This window comes from Bidens hawaiensis, unplaced genomic scaffold, assembly GCF_021521415.1.
Source record: "Bidens hawaiensis isolate Kalapana, Puna unplaced genomic scaffold, B.hawaiensis_p1.1 tig00032363_1, whole genome shotgun sequence".
Taxonomy (NCBI): domain Eukaryota; kingdom Viridiplantae; phylum Streptophyta; class Magnoliopsida; order Asterales; family Asteraceae; genus Bidens; species Bidens hawaiensis.
Window position 1 is genome coordinate 196,549 of NW_027495496.1, and position 20,667 is coordinate 217,215.

The 20,667-nt window shown below is 33.9% G+C and overlaps 1 protein-coding gene and 2 non-coding genes across 3 annotated transcripts; 1 reads left to right on the top strand and 2 right to left on the bottom strand.

The window, feature by feature from the left end:
- Positions 1-45: 45 nt before the first annotated feature.
- On the bottom strand, positions 46-13,121 carry LOC143583346 (structural maintenance of chromosomes protein 6B-like). Its single transcript, XM_077065673.1, has 28 exons — positions 12,813-13,121; positions 11,800-11,905; positions 10,702-10,835; positions 10,361-10,416; positions 10,158-10,244; positions 9,740-10,060; positions 9,214-9,333; positions 8,540-8,674; positions 7,531-7,607; positions 7,340-7,415; positions 6,647-6,721; positions 6,381-6,485; positions 5,582-5,751; positions 5,407-5,509; positions 4,991-5,103; positions 4,626-4,830; positions 3,936-4,067; positions 2,705-2,819; positions 2,483-2,568; positions 2,288-2,383; positions 1,712-1,848; positions 1,334-1,436; positions 1,175-1,254; positions 1,008-1,086; positions 857-914; positions 652-749; positions 462-556; positions 46-374 (listed from the first exon to the last, which is right to left on the bottom strand). Exons 1-28 carry the CDS (start codon positions 12,952-12,954, stop codon positions 317-319), a joined length of 3,162 nt encoding a protein of 1,053 aa, XP_076921788.1. The 5' UTR covers positions 12,955-13,121; the 3' UTR covers positions 46-316.
- Positions 13,122-14,705: 1,584 nt separating this feature from the next.
- On the top strand, positions 14,706-14,779 carry TRNAV-AAC (transfer RNA valine (anticodon AAC)). Its single transcript has one exon. It is a non-coding gene; the product is annotated as a tRNA-Val (tRNA).
- A 47-nt stretch (positions 14,780-14,826) lies between these two features.
- TRNAY-GUA (transfer RNA tyrosine (anticodon GUA)) lies at positions 14,827-14,915 on the bottom strand. Its single transcript is given in 2 exon segments — positions 14,827-14,862; positions 14,879-14,915. It is a non-coding gene; the product is annotated as a tRNA-Tyr (tRNA).
- Positions 14,916-20,667: the final 5,752 nt, after the last annotated feature.

Genomic DNA, 20,667 nt, shown 5'->3' on the forward strand with positions numbered 1-20,667 from the left:
CAGGTGAGGTGTTTCAAAACAATAATAATTGAAATGAGTTTTTGTTTTAAGATATATATAATTTCAACCTTGTGCGTATCAACCGGAATATGTTTTTGACCAGTTAACGAAGAGAAAACGTACAACAGTTCATAATTCAAAGTCAAGATCCACAAGGATAAATAAAATTCGGTCACATGTAATTTACTGGAACAAAATGTTGGCAATTTCATGCTGAGTGAAGACGTTTTAAGTTTTGAAGTTGCATCATAATTTACAACTCAGCATTTTAAATAAACAAAATGTCGGTAAATATTACCCGAAAACATGCAACAGTTTACGACCGTGGAGCGGCCATTTGTTGCTTCTTTATCTTATCATTATTTTTTACCATGCTGCAAGGACATAATAAACAATTTGTAAGATGTGCAGGTTAACCCGTTATATAACATAACCTGAACCGACCCATTCATAAGTCTTACCTTATATCATGAGGTGTGATGAAAATCCATTGGGAACCTTGTGCCAGAGCAAAATCTACAACTGTATCTAAGCTGATTTTACGACTTACGGCATCCTGGAAATCAAACAGAAATAAAATAATCATTTAACTTCATTTCAGAAAAATCCTCTCGAAATGAAAATGAACACTTTGAGCTAAAAATTAGTTACCATAAACACGTCAAACTCATCCATAGCTCGAAACGGGGCTTCTGTCATTTCGTGCAAAGCTAGTGCAAAACATAGTGTCGAGAATGATCGTTCGCCACCTTCAACCAATATAAAGACCATAATTTTATTATTTTACAAGTTACTTGTTAGAAATGTAATTAACCAAAAAAAAAGTATAAAGATGTTAATAAAATATAAAAAAAACCTGACAGTCCTCTAGTGTCACGAACATTGCTACTGGATGCATCTTGAGGCATCTTAACCTGAAATATAAGAAAAATAGGAATCATATATTCATGATCATTTGAATACTTAGTAAAATAAATTAAAGAATTTGCAAAACTTTTGTTTCTTGCCTCTATTGAAAGCTTCTGCTCCTCATAACTAACTTTAATTTGACCACTGATCCCTTTTTTTCTAAGATGACCATTGAACCTACCACAAATATTCATGTTAAATTGTTAATCGAAAAAGATAGATAATATAGTCTATAAAAATTGATAGACAAGGTGAAAGATCATACTGCCATGTCAGCTGACGCTTTAAAAGAGTTGCATTCCTCTGAAACTTGCTCCATCTTTTGTCAAGAGCCATATGAATAGCCTGAAGTTTGTATGAAGAGAACAACAAAGTAACATTATGATGACACATAAAAGATTATATAGGGAAAATAGTAACTTACCGAAAGTTTATCTCTGAAAGCTTTGTAAGTTTCGCGTTGTTTTTTAATCTTACGCTCTATCTTATCATACAGCATTCGAAGTTCATCAATAGATTCCTGGTGCCTGCGCATAAAAATATTTTCATGAATCTGCAAAACAAAACCTTTTCGAAAACTATGTTCTTTTATAAATAATTAATGTACTGGTTATGACTTATGACAAAAATGTTATTTGCAATAATTATCCAGATGTTCAAGTAAAACGAGTCGAAAGATTGTATGCATTTAACACAGGTTTTAGACAACTTTTCAACCTGTGATTAGCACAACCGAAATCAAGCCACTTATAAGCAAATGTGTCAAAATTACAACTCTACCCCTACATTATTAGTTTATTACCTCTGACTCTCTTGCTGAAGTCTCATTTTTAGCCTTTTAAGGTTTGCTTGAAGTTGCTCAGAAGAAGTCTCATCACATCCTCCTAAGGCTTCAATCTCACTCTCGGGACATATAATAGAAGCTTTTTCGGAATTTATCTGCATTCATAATACAAAGCATAAAATGAAAATATGAATATGATTTTCTATGAACATTTCAGATCCAGATTGTACTACAAAACAAGCAAAATGTAGTAAAACTTATATTTAGTAATATGGCTGAATTTGTGGAATCAAATAGAGGGTTAAAATGGCAATTTACTGTCTATCGGCACAGACAGAAAGTTACAAACAATAATTGAGCATTTAACGCGTATCCAAACATATCTTATCAATTCAGACAGACACTAAGAAAAATATAGAAAGAGTTAGCATAGAACAGGCCGCACCAAGTTGTTGCATTATATATAAAACGTATAATATTAAGCATTTGGTATCAAAGAAAAAGAAACAGCGCACAATATAAACTTGATCAAAGTTCAATGCAAATAGGCATTTATAAGATAAAGTGTTGATATTCAAAAAACTGGTCACACACCCTTCGCTCTTTTTCATATTCCTTCAGTTGTTGTTTTGAGCTTTCAATTCCATTATAAATCTTCTCCTTCATTTGCACATCAAAATGGTGCTTTGTCTACATATAAATATGGTTACAAAATTAGCAGCAACCAAATTATGATAAGTTAGTGAAAACGTCATAGAATTATATAAGATAACCCAAGAAAAAAGTTACCGCTTCTGCATTATTTAGCTCCTCTTCAATCCGAGTTAACTCATGTGTTGCTTTGTCAAAAGCATTAATGTCTGCTTTTGCCAATTCTGTATTGGGAAAATAATGCGACACCATCATTATTATAATTTTTATCATAGAAGGTATATGCTATGCTTTAAAAGAGTATAAAAGAGAATACGGAAAACACACACATACTTTAAAAAAAACAAGAAAAAACCTTACCACCCAACTCTTGAAACAGGACTTTAAATTCATTTACTTTAGCATCAGCTTCATTCAATTTCTCTTGAATCTTCTCTAGCAAAATCTCGCTTTCGCTTTTATCGGCTTGTATTTTCTGAATATAGTACAAATTAGTTCACAGTGGCGGAGCCAGGAAAATTTTCCTATGGGTTTTGTTACTCGGAGTTCTAATAACCAACACCATTTTAGAGGGTTAGTTTGGGCCGGGATTGGTGGAGTCATAAAACACAATACCATACAATTACATCAACGCGATAGCGAATCCGTTAACCTTATTTTGTAAGATGCAAAAATATGGCCGCTTTAAAAATGAGTTAGAGCGTTAGGTCAATGAAGAGATAAAGTAACCACATGAACTAATAGTTTGAACAAACAACTAACTTCTCTTAGTTTAATAATCACTTTTGACTTGATTAAGAAACATATAAACAAAATTAGACATAAAAATTAAATAATTAATTAAAGAGTTAACGATAAATAATTAATGGTACTCTATTAGTTAAAAACTAAATTAAAAACCAATAAGACTTACAGCTTACAAGCTGCAATACTTATTTACAGCAACTATCAAATTTGATTTTGATTGCACTCATGAAAATTAATGATTTGGTGAATTTATGAACGGGTGGAAAAAAGAAAAAGTAGGAGCGGAAGATTAGAACTCGCGACCTGTGGGAATAAGAACGGCTGATTCACCACCATACCAATAGGGTATTTTGTAATTACTATTCGCTGTTTTATTAATAATGTAAATATCTTATGGGTTTGCTTGATTTCTGATAGCTTATTTACATATAAACTACGAAAAACTATGGGTTCGCTTGAACCCGGTACCTTATACGTGGCTCCGCCGCTGAGTTCATTTCAAGGAATCACATAAATGATTGTTTAGAGACACAGTCAAAAAGTAGAGGTGGCAACATACATATGTTGAATAACGGGTCAAAAATTATTTAGATTAAAACTAGTCATTTTTTGTATGAGTTAAATATGGCCAGTTTGGCTCAGCTGAAGTTTATATTTCTTACAAATAACTAATCTTTTGGATAAAATGTTTCAAACGGTTTGATATGTTGCCGGTTTAGCTAATTCCTTTGATTAAAAGTACAACTCATATAAAAGTATCTTAAGTGATTTTGCCACACTTACAAAATAAAAGAGAGAGAGAGAGATGGAGATAAAAATATAAGTAGGGGTGTAGAAAACAAACTGAAATTTCATGATGGAGCTCATCAACATTAGAAACAGATGAATTCATGGCTTCGGCTTTGTAAGATTTCTTCAAATCTTGTAGACTTAATTTTTTAGACATAAGCCACCTCTCGGCACCAGTGCGTTGTCTCTAAATGGAGAAAAAGGAATAAGTTGAGACAAAAATACAACAGTATTTATTAACAAATAAATAAGTGAGATAAATAAGTGAAATGAAGCTATATCAGCATCATCAAGTAGAATTCCTCTTTACAGGATATCTAACTCAAAGGATCCATCGTTGTGGCATATCTAATTTAACTGCTCTCATCAAAATAACTAAAAGTGGAACTTCAAAACTTGGGTTGACCGGTTTTACGAGTCAAAATTCACCAATAGTGTATTGAAATGCTTGAAACAACCAAAACCCGTTTGTTCAAGCAAACTAATTTCTAACTTAATAAAAAAGTATTTATAATCTTCTTTACTGCATTAACTACAAACGAATCCAAATAAAGGACGTAACGAGATGGATATTGAGTTTTGGCACGACCCAAATCCACCCATTTAGACTCATATTAAAAGAATTACACAATTTGACTCAATAAATAACTACTAAATTAAACATGTGATTAAGATTGTGCAGATAATTATTTAGTGGTAGTAAACTAGAAATAATATTTGTATTTCTGACATATATGCATCTTACTTTTGCCTCTTGCAGTTCATGCTGAAAATTCTGACATTGTTCCTCAAAATTTCTTTTTTTCCCTCGAATTTGCTTTGCTTGTTCTTGCATCTGTAGTGCCTCTCTTTCATACCTTTTAATTTGATCATCATATGAACTACAGAGACGCCCAGACCTTGCGTTCTTATTAGGAGGTAGGATTGTCTGTCCCGAACCGCGTGAAAACCTACAAAAACATCAATACTTCATTAAAATGAGTACTGTATTAAACTATATATATACTGATAGTATAAATTTAAACAGCATATGTTAATCGTAAACAAGTCAATAGCAAAAACAACAGGAAAAAGATGAAGCGGAAAAAATAGTAATTATCTTAATCTTACATTCTATGACCCTCTAACGTGTAAACCTCCTTCATATTTGCAACCCTTTGGTCAAAAGCAACCTTAGTTCCCATAGCATAGTCTGTTACAAGCACCTGTCTCTCAGCCCCGCACTACAAATGTACATTACAGAATTTTTGCACAAAAGTGATCACTGACTGAATGAAAATGTGAGGTACTGAGGTCATTGGAAAAGCCAAAATAAATAACAAAACGAAAAATGCATCTTTAATGTATCTAACCCTCCAGATCATTTTATTTAAAATAATATATTTGTGTAATAACATTTGAGGCACTATACTTCTCTAAAACGAAAATTGTGTGAGATGCAGGAAGAAGACTCACTAACAATCATACAAAGAAAAAAAACAGGTATGAAAAAAACTGAATCATCAAATAAAAAAGTTAATGTTTACCATATCAATTAAAACATTCAAAACTGTTGGCCTGTCAGATTGTATGACTGAAATCGTGGTTGAGTGATTTGTCTGAGGAAGCATATGATTTGGAATTTGTAACCTACATTAAAAGTGTAATAGTCAAACACTTTAAGAACAAACTATTTAACAGATATTATTAAAACATACATACCTCGGAATAGAAAAATCATATATAATGATCTGAAGGTAGGAATAATTCGCTTCTCTCGCGCACGATCTCAATACGAGAGAATCTTTATGATCTGTCACTACAAAAGCATTAAGAAATTTGCCAAGTGCATTTTCAACAGCTATAGCCCATTTATCACCATGAGTTAATGCCTGTGATTATAAAAAGTAGCATATGTAAGTAACATATGTTTCTAGTTTTACACTCATTAAACATATAACAGATTCTAAACTACATTCTACAGACCATCAACTTCAATGAAGCAACCTAGTGTCATTTAGAATGAGTGCTTTTCGAGCTGATTTTCACACATTAGCTCTTTAGCTTCAAGAATATACATACAGCATACTTTTAGGATGTTGGTTATCAAATTTTATTTATTTCCACATTTATAACATAAGAGTTTCAAGATTTACGTATCAAAACAATAAATGTATTCATAGTTTTCATACATTAACTGAACTTTTGAGACAAAAGAAGCACTTCTTGAAAAAGGATCAACAACAGAACCACACAAACCATTTCATAAGAATCAAAATACACATAATTTTATGAGTAGCCTCTACTTTTTTAAACAAGAACCAACAATAAACCCTAGTAAATCATTTATAGTTAGCTTAACACCTTTCTATACAACAGCCACTACACAATAACTCTATTTGCAACCCCAGGTTAGAACAGAATTTCTCAAGGTGCATACCAACAACTAATGCAAATTCACAAGACCTCATTCATAGATATGTAAAAATGAGAATAAGCATAATAATTACTAACTACTGACCACATGGGAACCTATAGGACCAATAGGAGGCTTTTTGAATCTGCGAAAATTTCTCTCAATAACTTGAAGAAGATGTGTAACTTTAGATCCTCCAAATGCTGTCACCTGTGGAAAAAGAAACCCAAAGTCTAAAATACATATAACCTATAGGACCAATAGAAGCCTTTTTTAATGAGAGTCAGGTTGGGTTACAAGTTGCAATCTTATTTGTGATAAACATAAACAAGGTGATGATCATATTCATATATGCTAAAAATATGTCAAACCTTGTTTGTCTGATTAAGTCGCAGTTCACGAATGCGATTCTGACTCTCATTGAACTTCTTCTCATAATCTCCAATCTGGAATAAAAAAGGTTCAGTAAAAAAATATGCAATGATGTATAACGTCTTTGCAACTAAATCAACACAGAATTGCAACTAAAGCAGCATAGAAATAATCAGTTCTAGACATAATATATCTCAACAATTAAACTCAAAAGAACTATAAAGATTTCTATGCCAAAGTCTACCAGTATACAAAGTAAGATAACAAAAAAACTCATGCAGCTTATAATACATTGATAATACTTGCAAGTTTATCAGAGCAGTTTAATATTATAATTAAAATAAAAAAGCCAAGCTCAAATCTAGCACGCTTCAGTAGTCATTAACAGTTGAAAAACTAATCATAATGCATGCATAAGCATCCTCCAATTCTTTTGTGTCATTAACAATTCAAGAAGAAGTTTTCACCAAATTAGCTCCGGTTGGCACACTATTTACATCAGGAAGAATTAGATTTACATCAAATTATATGTTTTTACTATAACTATGCTCATTTGTCAAACATAGTTCCAATCAAAATAAATATCTAGCAGACAAGCATTATGTACGAAAAATCGAACCAACTGAATAAAACAATGTAGTAAAAGATACCGCATCCATCAAGTTTGTTATAGTAGAAAATGGATTCCATACCTCAGAATTGATTGTTCTAAGTTCATCCCTTGCAATATTTAAACTTTCAGATACCTGGTCCTCAATGCTACTCAACCTGAAGATTGACAAAGAACAAAGTTCAAAAAAGAATAAGCTTTTTAGCACAAGCAGATTTTGTTAAGAGTGAATCACTCCTAACGAAAAAAAGATCCATTAAACAAACAAGATACCTTTCAAACTCTGATTCAGCAGCATTTATCTCATCTTGAAGCGCCTTCAGTTTTCTCTCCATCTCAGATTCTTCTGCCTACAAAAACCCAAAGTGAAACTATATATACATACGTGCTATTCTTAAACAAAACCATAAAATCATCATGTTATTGGCTTTGTGCATATTCTTATAACTTTTGCTAATCCCCAACAACCACAACGTAGTAACCAAAATTTAATATAAAGGTAAGAGTCACATATTAATAACAAACACTGCATAAAAACAAGTATGGTGCTATGCAAGGTGCAAGTTCTATTAGACTATTAGGCTTACCTTATTTTATGTTTGCAGGCTAAGATCATAAAGGGCAAACACATAAGTTTAATATATATATATATATGGTTTGGATCAAATACAAATTAAATTAACGTGCTAATTGTGAGAATCAAGTAGTGTAATTATATATACAACATAGTGTAATTATAGTGTAGTGTAATTACAGCCTATTGTAATTACACTACGATATAATTACATAATTACACTGCTTATATATATAATTACACTACTTGATTTTCACAGTTAGCACGCTAATTTAATTTGTACGTTAACTTCCCCTATACATACATATACATATACATATATATATAAGATCATTTGTATGCAACAAGACTTAATCTCCCAAATTGACCCATCAATCATGCAACCACATTTTCTAGCACGCATACAATATTAACTACATAAATCAGTGATTTAATCAAGTTACAGCAGATAACTTTATAGGGTGTCTTAAATAAATCAAAGGCCCAATAATATGATTTGGCTGAAGCAAATGACCATAAAATAGAGATATTGTGCAGTAGCTTTATTCTTTACCAACAACTATCAACTACGGTAGCGTGCATAGGCCAAAACTATGTATCTCTTAAGTTAACAAGTCAATTAAAGAAATTATATCTGGCAAATGAACATTTATATATAAACAGAAAGCAAGTAAGCACTCATACAAGAAGATTAGATAGAAGTAAAACCTGTGTGTCCTTAATTCGTTGCTCATTGACTTCACTGATTTGTTGCTCAAGTAACTTGATCCTCTTGACCATCTTACCAATGTTGTTACTTCTACGACCATACTCTTGCTCCAGCTCGAGCCTCTCCTTTGTAGCCTAAAATCAATAATTCTATCAGTAAAAGAGCTAAAATGTTTTCAACTGAATGCGTTAGATTAAAACAAACTTATGGATTCAAAACAAACAGCAAAGTACATAATGTTGAAATTTAATCGTAAAAGAACTTTGGTTTAGTATTTATCAAGTATAGCTGTCATTATTATGTATTAAATAGTTTCTGGAAGTGTAAATGTGCTTAGAATCTGTCAACTAGGTTAACACTGTTGAGCTGTTATCTTAACACCGCTAATCTGAAGCACCGCATCCCTCATACACAACGCTTCATGTTATAAGTATGGTGTCGAACAGTTTGCAAAGCAATCGATTCTTGTATGTATGTATATACAGTTATCAATAAATACAGTATTTAGTGTGTCAAATCTTATTCAACATCAATCCATTGTTTGAATGTGTTGCTTCTAATTTCCAACACATCAACCAAAAATCAAAATTCAGTTGATATTGCTTTTCATTTAGACAAGACTAATCCAAATAAAGCGAGCACTCTACAGATATTGTCATTCTTTAAAACGTGCCTTTGAAAGTTTCTGCTCCAATTCATTCTTTCTTTGCCTTGCTTTTGAGGTATTTTCCATCAAAACAGCACTTTGAGCTTTTTTCTTATCAAGACAATCCTGCAATTCTGCCACTTCTTCCTGCCAAATAAATCAAGAGTAACAATAAATCAACCTAAATTACCAACTTAGAAATACCAGACCAGCAAATCAGCATGATATGAAGAAACATTTGTCACTAATAGTAATTCTTCTTGCAATAAACTTGTACCCCTTCACTAACAACCAAAATGAAGTAAAACATCTATGAACAGCTGCATACATGATACAACCTCAATGAAGTACAGAAATAGCAAGTATTTTCTACTTGTGTCTTTCTGATAGCACTTTCATCAATATAAACATGCTTACATTCTAATGCCAAACCAGTCAAACTCGTATGGATTCAGTCATACTAGCTAGCATACTAGATTCTAGAGTGCATCGCTTAATAATGTAATAAATAAATCAAAAATCACACTGAAAGTAAATGTAAACCATCGCTTACAATTTTCTGATCGATTCGGGCTTGACAACGAGGTATTCGTTCTTCCAGTTTTTTAATCTTTGCAAACTCTTCCTGGATTTTTTTGTCTGTACCATAGACAACTGCCCACGCACATTTCTTGGTTAATAATTGCACCTGCTGAGAAATTTCTTCAATATGCTCCATGCTTCTAATTTTCCCTTGCAGCTCATTTAATTCTCTCTCTGTAGGTGCTATAGATCTTTCCAACTCAACAACCTCACCATTTGCCTTGTCGAGATTGTCCTTCACACTTTTTAGTAAATCATCCACTTGACTTAGAAGTGTGGCCTTGAAAAAAAACTAAGCAATATCACAACAGAAAAGAAAAGTACATTATCAAACATTATACTCAAAATTATACATAAAAAGCAGCTACTTAATTCAAACTTCATCAGACCTTGAACTTATCTTTGTCATTTCCTGAATGCAAAAACTCTCTGCTCTTGTCTTGAGTCATTACTACACAAGGATTCTCAACATCAATCTGCACATAAAAACGCCATTACTACACAAATGTCTAGAACGTGTATGATGTGTTACATAGTTTATGCAAGTTCAATATAAGATTACAGTAAATGTCAGATTTAGTCAGATACACACATTAAAATGTTCCACAAGCTCACGGATGTCTTCTCTTCGCCCTGCCACCTTCTTTCCTGTTACACATGTTATATTAATAATGCGATGATGACAACTAATAGCAAACGTATGAAATAGCAAAGTGCACTAAAAAAACTAATAAACCATCTAACTAGACTAAACTACCCCAAACCCTATAGTTAATCTCAAAATTGTAATCAAATAAATACCTACCCAATTGATCATATAACAATTAACAAGGTGCACATAATAAATAGAATGGCAAGCTCTTCATCCTAGACTTGTTGTCCCAATCAAAAAACATAAAATGCAATGACAGAAAAAGAAAATAAATCAAGAACCTTGATAATCTTTAAGAACACTAGTGCTTGATGATTCGGTGATTCTACGCTCTAAAATTATGAGATCTCCATATAAATCATGCTTAAAAGCATCCTCCCCCTGATTTTTTATTTCCAGGTGAACAAGGGCGTAGCTGCAAACAAGTACAGAGTATCAAAACATAGATCATTCAGAAAAAAATACTATCCCCGTGTCTAGAGTTAATAACAGATGCTATAGATAACAGCAAAAAAAAAACAAAATAAATCAATTCGACATGATCAACCATTACAAAACTATCACCGCTCGTTTCAAATACAAATAAATAGGGGAGCGCATGAAACCTAAATAAACAAACCAGAAACTGAAAAATCCAAATAGATATAGCCGAAGTAAAACAAAAACCAACAGTTTGGTTTCATGTTTTTGTAAAAAACAAACTTTCGGTTCAGTTTCGGTTTTGCGTGTAACTGTAAATTTGTAACAAAACCAAACAGAACTTAAAATTTTTCATTTTTTAAAAAAATTTTGAGCAATTTATATAATATATAGTTTGACCCATATAGGTTAGACAAATGTATAATAATCAAATAACTTATAGGGATGTATTCTTTCAGAACCAAAAAAATGTTGAGAACTGCGAGAACCGCAAAATTCACGTGTACATGATGCATTAAAATAAATCAAGATAATAATATTAGTGATAAAATGTGTGTGAATCGCATAATGCAGTTGTACATAGTGCATTAAAATAAATCATGATAATAATGGAGATAAAATGTGAGAACCGCACAATGCACCTGTACATAGTGCATTAGAATAAATCCAGGTTGATAAAATGTGGCGTTTGCGTAACCATCTTATGTATCACAATCAAAGCATCATGTCGAAATGTATTAAGCAGATCTTTCAGTTCTCAACATTTATTTAGATCTCATTTGAACATCTCCCATAACTATAAACTGACAAAATTAATTATTCTTTGGCAACTTTTTTTCAGCCCAAAAATTTCTAAACAAAATGACAAAACCAAATCGAAGTACCAAACCCAACTTATAACCAAAACTACACGACTTTAAAAACTTAAATACCAATATTTCGCAAGAGATCATACAGACCTGCAACCTGTCTTTATAAACTCCTTCATTGTGGTTGCCCTATCTGTATTTTTTGCTCGACATCCAAACCCTATACACAACGCCGTAAGTATTGCACTCTTTCCACCTACAAAACATAAACAAATAAGATGAAACTTTGAACACAATTAGATTATGTGGTGGAATCCGGTACAAATAAAACTGACCTACTAAACATACAAATAATTAGAGTAACTATTATCACTATACACTAATAGACTACAGAAATGAACTAGAGTAGTAATGATTACTCAGCTATGCAGTCGATATCGATGCTATAGTGATTATCGGACCTCTAGTAGAATATCGGTCTCGATAATATCGGCGATATTGACCACATATCACTGATTTTCCAGATATCAAATTTTATGGTCTTAATTGTCAATTTTTAGTGTTTAATGTTAGTGTTTTAACTTTTAAGTCTTAATCGGTTCCAACTTGCTACAATTGTTAGTGATTTGTAAGTTGCAAAAGGTTAATTTGTTAATGGTAAAAGAGTATATAGAATTGTTAGTAATAAATTGCTATACTTAAAAATTCTGTATGATATTAAAATGACCGATATCCCATCAAACTCATGACTTTCTAAAGTGCAAACTCACAGCCAACAAGTACATCACCTTTCGTTGACTCATGTAAACCTTGATCTAACTTTACAAAAAATGTGTTCATCGAAACTAGATTTCAAGATAATGTTTCGGCGACATGGGAATGCATTTTAGATTTTTGTATTTTCGACCTATATATAAAAATTGATTTTGATTTGACAAGTAAGATTAAAGTTCGAGAAAGTTTTTGCTTTACAAAATACTAAAGCAACCAATGCATTATATTGGAAGTGTAGCAAAAAAACAATGCCAACTATTAGCATAACTACTCTAATAATAATATTAATAAAACTCTAGTTCAAAAACTGTTCTGTTCGAGTGACAATAATTAATAATTACTCGAGTGTTAGCATAATTACATTAGTTATTATTTCGAAACCGACTTACTTCCGTTCTGTCCGGTGATGAAATTAACCCGATCGCCCATGTCAATCTCCATATGGCTATGACACATGAAGTTTTCGACTCTAATTTTGGTCACGATGCCTGCTCGCAAAGCTGATCCGTTGGAAACCCTAGCCTCCGTCATGTTGATTGATTGATTACGAGATGTAATTACTAACTAATATGCTCAATTCACGATTGTATGAGTGACGTAGTGCACTGAATCCACTTCAATTTTGATTATTAGTTACAAGAATAAGAAGTGATTGGTGTTGAGTTTTGTAAACCCTAGAGTTTAGGGTAAGAAAGGGCGGGAAAAAATAAACAATTATGTATGTGGTGTGTGTGTGTGAGACTTTGGGCTTTAATGGGATTGGGTTCGGGCTTATGATATTGGGGACGTTTCGAAACCTCGAGCTCTATACGTGAGTTGTTTTTTTAAGCTTCGACTTGTTTGTTATTTATTAGTTGATTTGTATGTATATTTAATGGTTTTGTCACTTTGTATGTTGAGAAAAAACATTAACGAGCCTAATCTAGGCTCGAGGTAGTATGTAGTGTCTTAAACGAGCCAAAGCTCGACTCGTTTTGATTTACGAGAGTTCAAGTTCGGCTCGTTTCGAGATTTTTAATCTAAAGCTTGAGCGCGGTTCATGAGTTATGTTTTCAAGCTCGAACTCTGATTAGGCTGACTTGGTTATTATTTATTTATTAATTAATTAAGTTATATGAAATTTTAACTAATTCATATGTTGCGAAAAGAACATTAGCGAGCCTCGCCTTGAGCTCGTATGCAATACCTTAAACAAGCCAAAGCTTGGCTCGTGCTTGGCTATGAAATGTGAAACTACTACGTTACATATAAGCCCAAAAGAGTTGAAACGTAAAAATACACAAGGCTCGTTACGGCCAAACAAACCTAAAAGATCTTCCCATGTGAGGTTCAAACTCGATAACTAAACGAACTTTATTTGAGACACGGCCTCAATAAAGTTCAACTCGTTACGTACATTTTATAAATCAGATCTCGAGTAACTCATGAGCAGCTCGGCTAGTTTGACAAATTGCAACTTCGCGGTTTCTTTTTCTTATGGGCCGAAGCAATGGAGTTGTTTGTAACTTTGTATTTTTGTTATTAAGCTTATCAGTTCTTTAGTGGGTTCCAAATGACCCAAAAATTGTCAGCTAGGTTGCATGTTTAGATTTGGATGGATAATGGCAGAGCTTTTCACATTTTTTTCATCAACTAATGCTTATTGTTAATGACAACTAACAAGATAAACACATTGTAGGAGTGTAGGACAAAGTTTAGTGTTTATCATGTTCAACCCATTGGTAGTAGAGGTGCACACAGAAACTGGTTAACCGGTTTCTAACATGTTTGTACCCAATTTCGTAACCGGTACAATCCTAACCGGTTACTAACTGATCCTAACCACCGGTTAGTAACCGGTTTATATTATTGATTTCAAAACCATTTATAAATCGGTTAACCGATTTTTATTATTATTATTTTATTAAAAATCGGGTTTTTCCCGGTTTTTAACCGGTTTACCGGTCTGGTCAATCTGGTCAAAACCGTTTCTCTAACCAGTCAAAACCGGTTACTACACGACCCGAAAATGTTTTAGATCTTATTCCCATTCGACAAACAAACCCGCCCCTTGCATTGAAGTTGTCAATGGAAAAAATGATTAAAAAAGATGACATGTTAGACAGATGATTTGGCTGAGCTTATATTAAGTTGAACCTCAAAATAAACAATTCATAAGTAAGCAAACCATGATATTTCTAATTCAAAAAATAGTCCTAACAATTTGTAGCCTTCACAAGATTTTTACATGATACTTTCTCTCAGCTATGAAATAATTACGTGTTCAAACGTAAACGTTAATTGGTTTCGTGGTGTAGTTGGTTATCACGTCAGTCTAACACACTGAAGGTCTCCGGTTCGAACCCGGGCGAAGCCATATATTTTAATTTTTATACTTCATGATAAAACAATTTATAAAAAATATCCGACCTGCCGGATTCGAACCAGCGACCTAAGGATATCAGCAAGTTAACAACTACAGTCCTCCGCTCTACCAACTGAGCTAAGGTCGGTTATGTTTGATCAATTATACTTAATTTTCTAACATTATGTCACAAACAAGTATTTCATAATGGTGTCAAATTATGATGGTTGTATGATGAACCAAGACCATAGAGTATATGAAGCTGGGACTCTTGTTTTTGGCTTGTGGAGTTGTAGTCTTATGCAGCTGTTTCGGGTAGACATGGTTTTAGATTTTGTTAAGTTACATTTGTCTGATGATATCAACATAATCGTGCACAAAGTAAGGAGAATAAAAAAAGCTTGTTGACATTATTAATACATGTGGATTATCCATACTCGGTTTAAAAGATGACTCTTTGTAATCTTTTTAAAAGTACTTTTATGATAATAAACCATTCGCTATGTTTTATGTAAAAATGACTAACAAAATCGAATTAACAACCATAATAAACAATTTTCAGACATAAAAACAAACCTATAGTTTAAATTAACGAACGACGCTCACTGATGGTTTTTGAAAAAAAAAAGACTTATCAACTGAAACATGACACAAATTACAAAATAAAAGGCTTTAGATAGGTTAAATGTTAGAGTTACTTTGTCTCTAGCATACGACATTACATTCACGTTTGATTAGATAAGAAAAAATCTCTATTTTATAACAGACAACATGTGAGTAAACACACGTAACCATTTGAAGCCTACATACATTGCATAAGTTGCGACATATTATAATCGATATCGTTGGTCAGCTAGATATTGACAGGTTTCATAAGTTTTCAGTAAACACATGCTATGTGTTCGGTTAAAAAAAAACCAAAAACAAAGACAACATTGTACAAGTACAAAAGGGTCAAGGTCACAAGACACCACATAAGGAAGCTTCGTGAGTCGTTGCACATGAATAAGCCAATCTTGATTGGCCACCTTTTTGCGGACGCGCATGTATAGCGGTGGAGTCTTCTGCGCCAAAGGCATGGAGTCGTCTTCCAACTCACATGTTGGTTTCCGCGGGAGCGCATGCATGGCGGCGGAGTAATGACTCGCGGGCGCGCATGCACGGCGTCGGGAGTCTTGTTCGCTAGATCTATAACCTAGATCTAGATCTGTAAACCAGATTTAGATAGATCTGAAGCTCGGAGTGGAGAGAATATAAACCATCACAGATCCGGAGGCTTGACCGTCCGAATCAGGTAGTTTCTTTTTTGGATCTACAAATCTTTTTCAGCTTCATTTTTGCACAGATCTGGAAGCATCTTTTAGATCTATGGATATTTTTGAGCTTTAATAGAACAAATCTTGAAGCATTTTTCTATAAACTTCAAGATCTGGATTTTTCTTGGATGAACAGATCTGAGAATCGAGACGAAAATCGAAGGGTAGCTCGTTGCCGTCCCACGGATGGCGCCAATGTAGAAACATTAAATGAATCTGACCTGATCCATGACGATGTTCCCCGGTCTTCGAGATGAACGAACCACGACTCGATCTTCTTCTCCGGTAGCTTGAGATCTAACCAAATCTCGGATCGTCTTCTCCGCTCAGATCTGCAAAGGCTTTTGGGGGGTGTGGAGGTGACTGCTAAGAAATCTCGAGGATCTCTTGTTTACAGACACAAAAATGGTTATGGTGGTGGCTCTTATTAAGAACAACAACCCTTAATAAGGAGGTGGAGACCTCCTTATATAGGGAGCCTCATGGCCACCATCATGGTACCCTAATGGGCCTAGCCCAGTTAGGGTTACCTCCACAAAACCCCCTCAGCCCAGTAACATTGTATTAGTCCATAAAATAAAATAAGCCAAACATAATAAATTAAGGTCGTAAGCCGGGTTTAGTACCATACCCCTACAGTAATGATAATAAATTTTAAAGGTTAGGATGAACGTTGTGAGTGTTAAACCCACCTCATTATCGACGTGGCATCAATTTTGCATGCTAAGAGGCATTACAGGTCGAACTAGTGTTTCTTCAAACACCATGTTGGATGAGTTAACATGATGTTTTGGTTAACGCTGGAAGGGCGAAGGAGGTGGCATTATGGGTGGCATAGAATATTAAAATTTATCTCTTAAAGTATTTGACATTCTAATTGTATGATGATAGAACATGAGTTAGAAAAACTGCTTACCAAACTAGACACAGTTTGTATTAGCTCAAGCTTGGGGCCATGCTTTTTTAAACTCGGGGCTATTTACCTTTTTAACACATAAGTTGATCTCGAGTTGCTCACGGATTGCTAAAGCTCGTTTACGTGCAAAAATATCAACCATACATGAAGTAATTGATCACCAGTTTAAGCAGCTATCATGATAAGTTGACAAACAAAGAAACATGAAGATCTAAACCTAGGTGTTAATTAACGATCTCACCATAAATAGGAACTTTCAACGTTAGTGTATGGTAGGTAAAGTGGAATTTCAATGCATTTGGATTGTTGAATATGACATTTACCAAATGCAAAGAATACTAGCCGACAAACTATATGTTAATTATTAACAAACGGAAATTAGTAACCAAGTTTCACAAAATCACAAATGACCTATATAAATCCTAGTTAGAGGTTCTTTTACAAAAGTGGCGTTGGAGGTTTGTTTCAGATAGCAATTGTGTGTGGGTTAAGTTGATCAAAGCCATATATGGAGTTGAAATGAATCCTAACTATCGTGAAAATAGTGGGTTAGGGTCGGGTGTGTGGTCGTCTATGTGTAACTCATTTAATAAACTACACGATTTAGAAGTAATTCCTCTTTTGGCTGTTCAAAAAAAGATAGGAAATGGTCAAGAAACTAGATTTTGGTTAGACTGTTGGGGGACAAGTAGTACGTTGGCGGTCAAATATCCTCGCCTTTATGCGTTGGAAATGGACAAGCAATGTTTTGTTAATCAAAGGGCAGACGGTGGTTCTTGGAATTGGAGAAGAGAGATTAGAGGGGGGAGAGAAAGTGAACAATTTGATAATTTGATGGTGGAGTTAGGACATGTAAGTTTAACGGATTCTCAAGATAGATGGATTTGGAGTTTTGGGGATATGACAGACTTCACGGTTAAGGGTGTAAGGAAGGTTATTGATGAATTTATTCTTCCTTCGTGGGCTCGAAAGACAATATGGTTCAAATTTCTTCCTAGAAAAATTAATATTTGTGCTTGGAGGGTGTTACTTAAGAGACTTCCTATGAGAGTCAATCTGGTGAGTAAGGGTATAGACATTCCGAGTTCTTTATGTCCTATCTGTAATGATCATGAGGAGTCTATTGACCATGTTTTCGGTATGTGCTCGGTGGCTAATCGGATTTGGGGTCTTGTTGCTTCTTGGCTTGGCCTACCGTTGTCTTCCTCTTTGGCTCCGATTGAGCTGATGTCTTGGTGGGACACTTTAAGAGTCCAAACTCATAAGAAAGATATGATCGGGATGATTATATTTGTCACTTGGTGGATTATTTGGAGATTCAGAAATGACTTGGTATTTGAGAAGAATCGGCATAACAAATAAACGATATTTGATGAAATTTTAAATTTCTCGTTCTTATGGTATAGTAGCAGAAATCGTAAATGTAATATTTCTAGGATCGAGTGGCTTAAGAACCCTCTATTGTATTTGTAATGTTTTATGTTTTTTTGTTCTAGCTACTTGCTAGGACTGTTTTTATTTATTTTTATAAAATACCGCCTTTTCAAAAAAAAATCCTAGTTAGTATTTAGTAATTACTTCTTTCAATTTGACTAACAATAAACAATCATGAAACTTGAAACGTTATTATTTAGCTTTTTTGTTCCTTAACTATTACCTTCTACTTCCCGGTTAATAGACAGAAATAAAGATTACCTCAAAAACCTCATTGTGTCTTAAGCTTACTGGCTTGTAATTAACAAGCTATCATTATATGACTCGACCTGAACGGGAAATACTGATAAAAAGACCGAGCCAAATGAAGGAATTTCATAGATCTGGTTTTCTGAGAAAACGACTTCTTGCGTGTGCTTCCATCTATTTCCTTAAACACACAGACAATGCAAAAGTATGGATAGGTACCAATAGATTACAAACTTAGTATGGAATGTTTGTGTCGTTGGGGAACATGTTATACATGAGATAGGAAATGGGGTATATGATTTATGTCGTGAAGTTCACAGTAACTCTAGTGCTAATGATGACTTGATGTTCTTGACATAATGTTATTAATATTATCTCACATGCATGTTATGTAGAATGTATGTTTAGAATATGCATGTTAATCAGTGGATCATCATGTAATAAATGATTAAGTTAAAATTACATGGTCAGTTGGTCAACTCACCTCCTTTTTTTGGCGTTAAACCATATTATCAATTTTAAATGGGCGTCAAATAAAAAATTGTCACTCTATGCACAGATGCAGTAACATAAGACTCTTTATTAGGGAGTAAAAAAACTCTATAGGCCTAGTCACTCACGAATGGCACCATCAAACAACAACAACCTATTTATCATGATAGCGCCCAACACCTTTGCCCTTCAGCGGCGGTGTTATACCCTCTTAGTTGATGAGGTTCACTTCAAACTCACAATCATATTTAAACACACAAATATTTATTTACTTTTTATTTTTTTTTTCTTTTGTTATAAATACTAGTTAAACCCACAACACGATAGTTAAGCTAAAATTCTCATCCTATATGACAATGACGTGACATGATAACTAGTTTTTGTTAGAATCCCACAACACATAGCCTAATAAGACCGTCCATTGTGGGCAATAAAGGGAGTGATTTGGGAAGTGAATAACGTAGAGGGGCGATTGGGGGGGGGGGGTGAAGAGCGACATGGGGATGGAGGTGGGTCATCCAACTTCTCTCTCTCTCTCTCTATCTCTCTTTGTCTCTCTCTCTCTCTCTCTCTCACATATGTATGTATGTATGTAATTGGGCGACAAACCACACTGGAACGTTATGGAGAGGGGCTTCGAAGCCTCTTTTTACATAATGATGACGTGAAGGGGCTATGTTGCCCCTCCATAGAGGATGGTCTAATGGGCTCAAAGTGTGAGACCAACTACAAATCTAACCAATCAAATTAACCCATTTATTCTAACCAATTCATAATTTACATTAAAAAGAGAAAATTACCTAAATAACCCTTTTTATGAGAGAGAAAATGTAGAATAGCCCGTGAGATTTCAGTTTCCAAAAATAGCCCATCAAATTCAACTTCCACGTGACATTGGGATTTTTCCCGTGAGTTTTCGTGGACCAATCAAGATCTGCCAAGTGTTTTCCATTCCCACCTATCACGCTATTTTGCATCTCAAATCTGTCTGAAACGTTAATTTTGACATCAAATATATCTTGACAAAAACCAACTTTAACGTGATGTTTCAAGTTGTTTCATCAGCAACGTGAGTTTTCAAATAAGATGATTTTTGAGTTTTTTTGAAATTCATTTCCAAATATGAATTTCAAATGAATTTCGTCTTTTGAAAAAGACAATCATATTCATCATCTTCTTCTTCATATTCATCCTCATAATCTTCTTCATCATCTTCTTCATCAAATTCATCCTCATAATCTTCTTCATCATCTTCTTCACCTTCTTCTTCATATTATCTTCATCACCTTTATTAATAATAATCCCACCACCAACTTTAACCACCACCTCCTCCAATCATATAACACCACCTTCTACACCCAACACCAACATCCTTATTATCATCATCATCATCCATCCAAGACTCTAGCTGGACCCAAACCATACCAACCACCTTCACCCACCAAAAACCTACTACTAAAACTCGTGGATCCGATCATCAGATTGGAGTAACC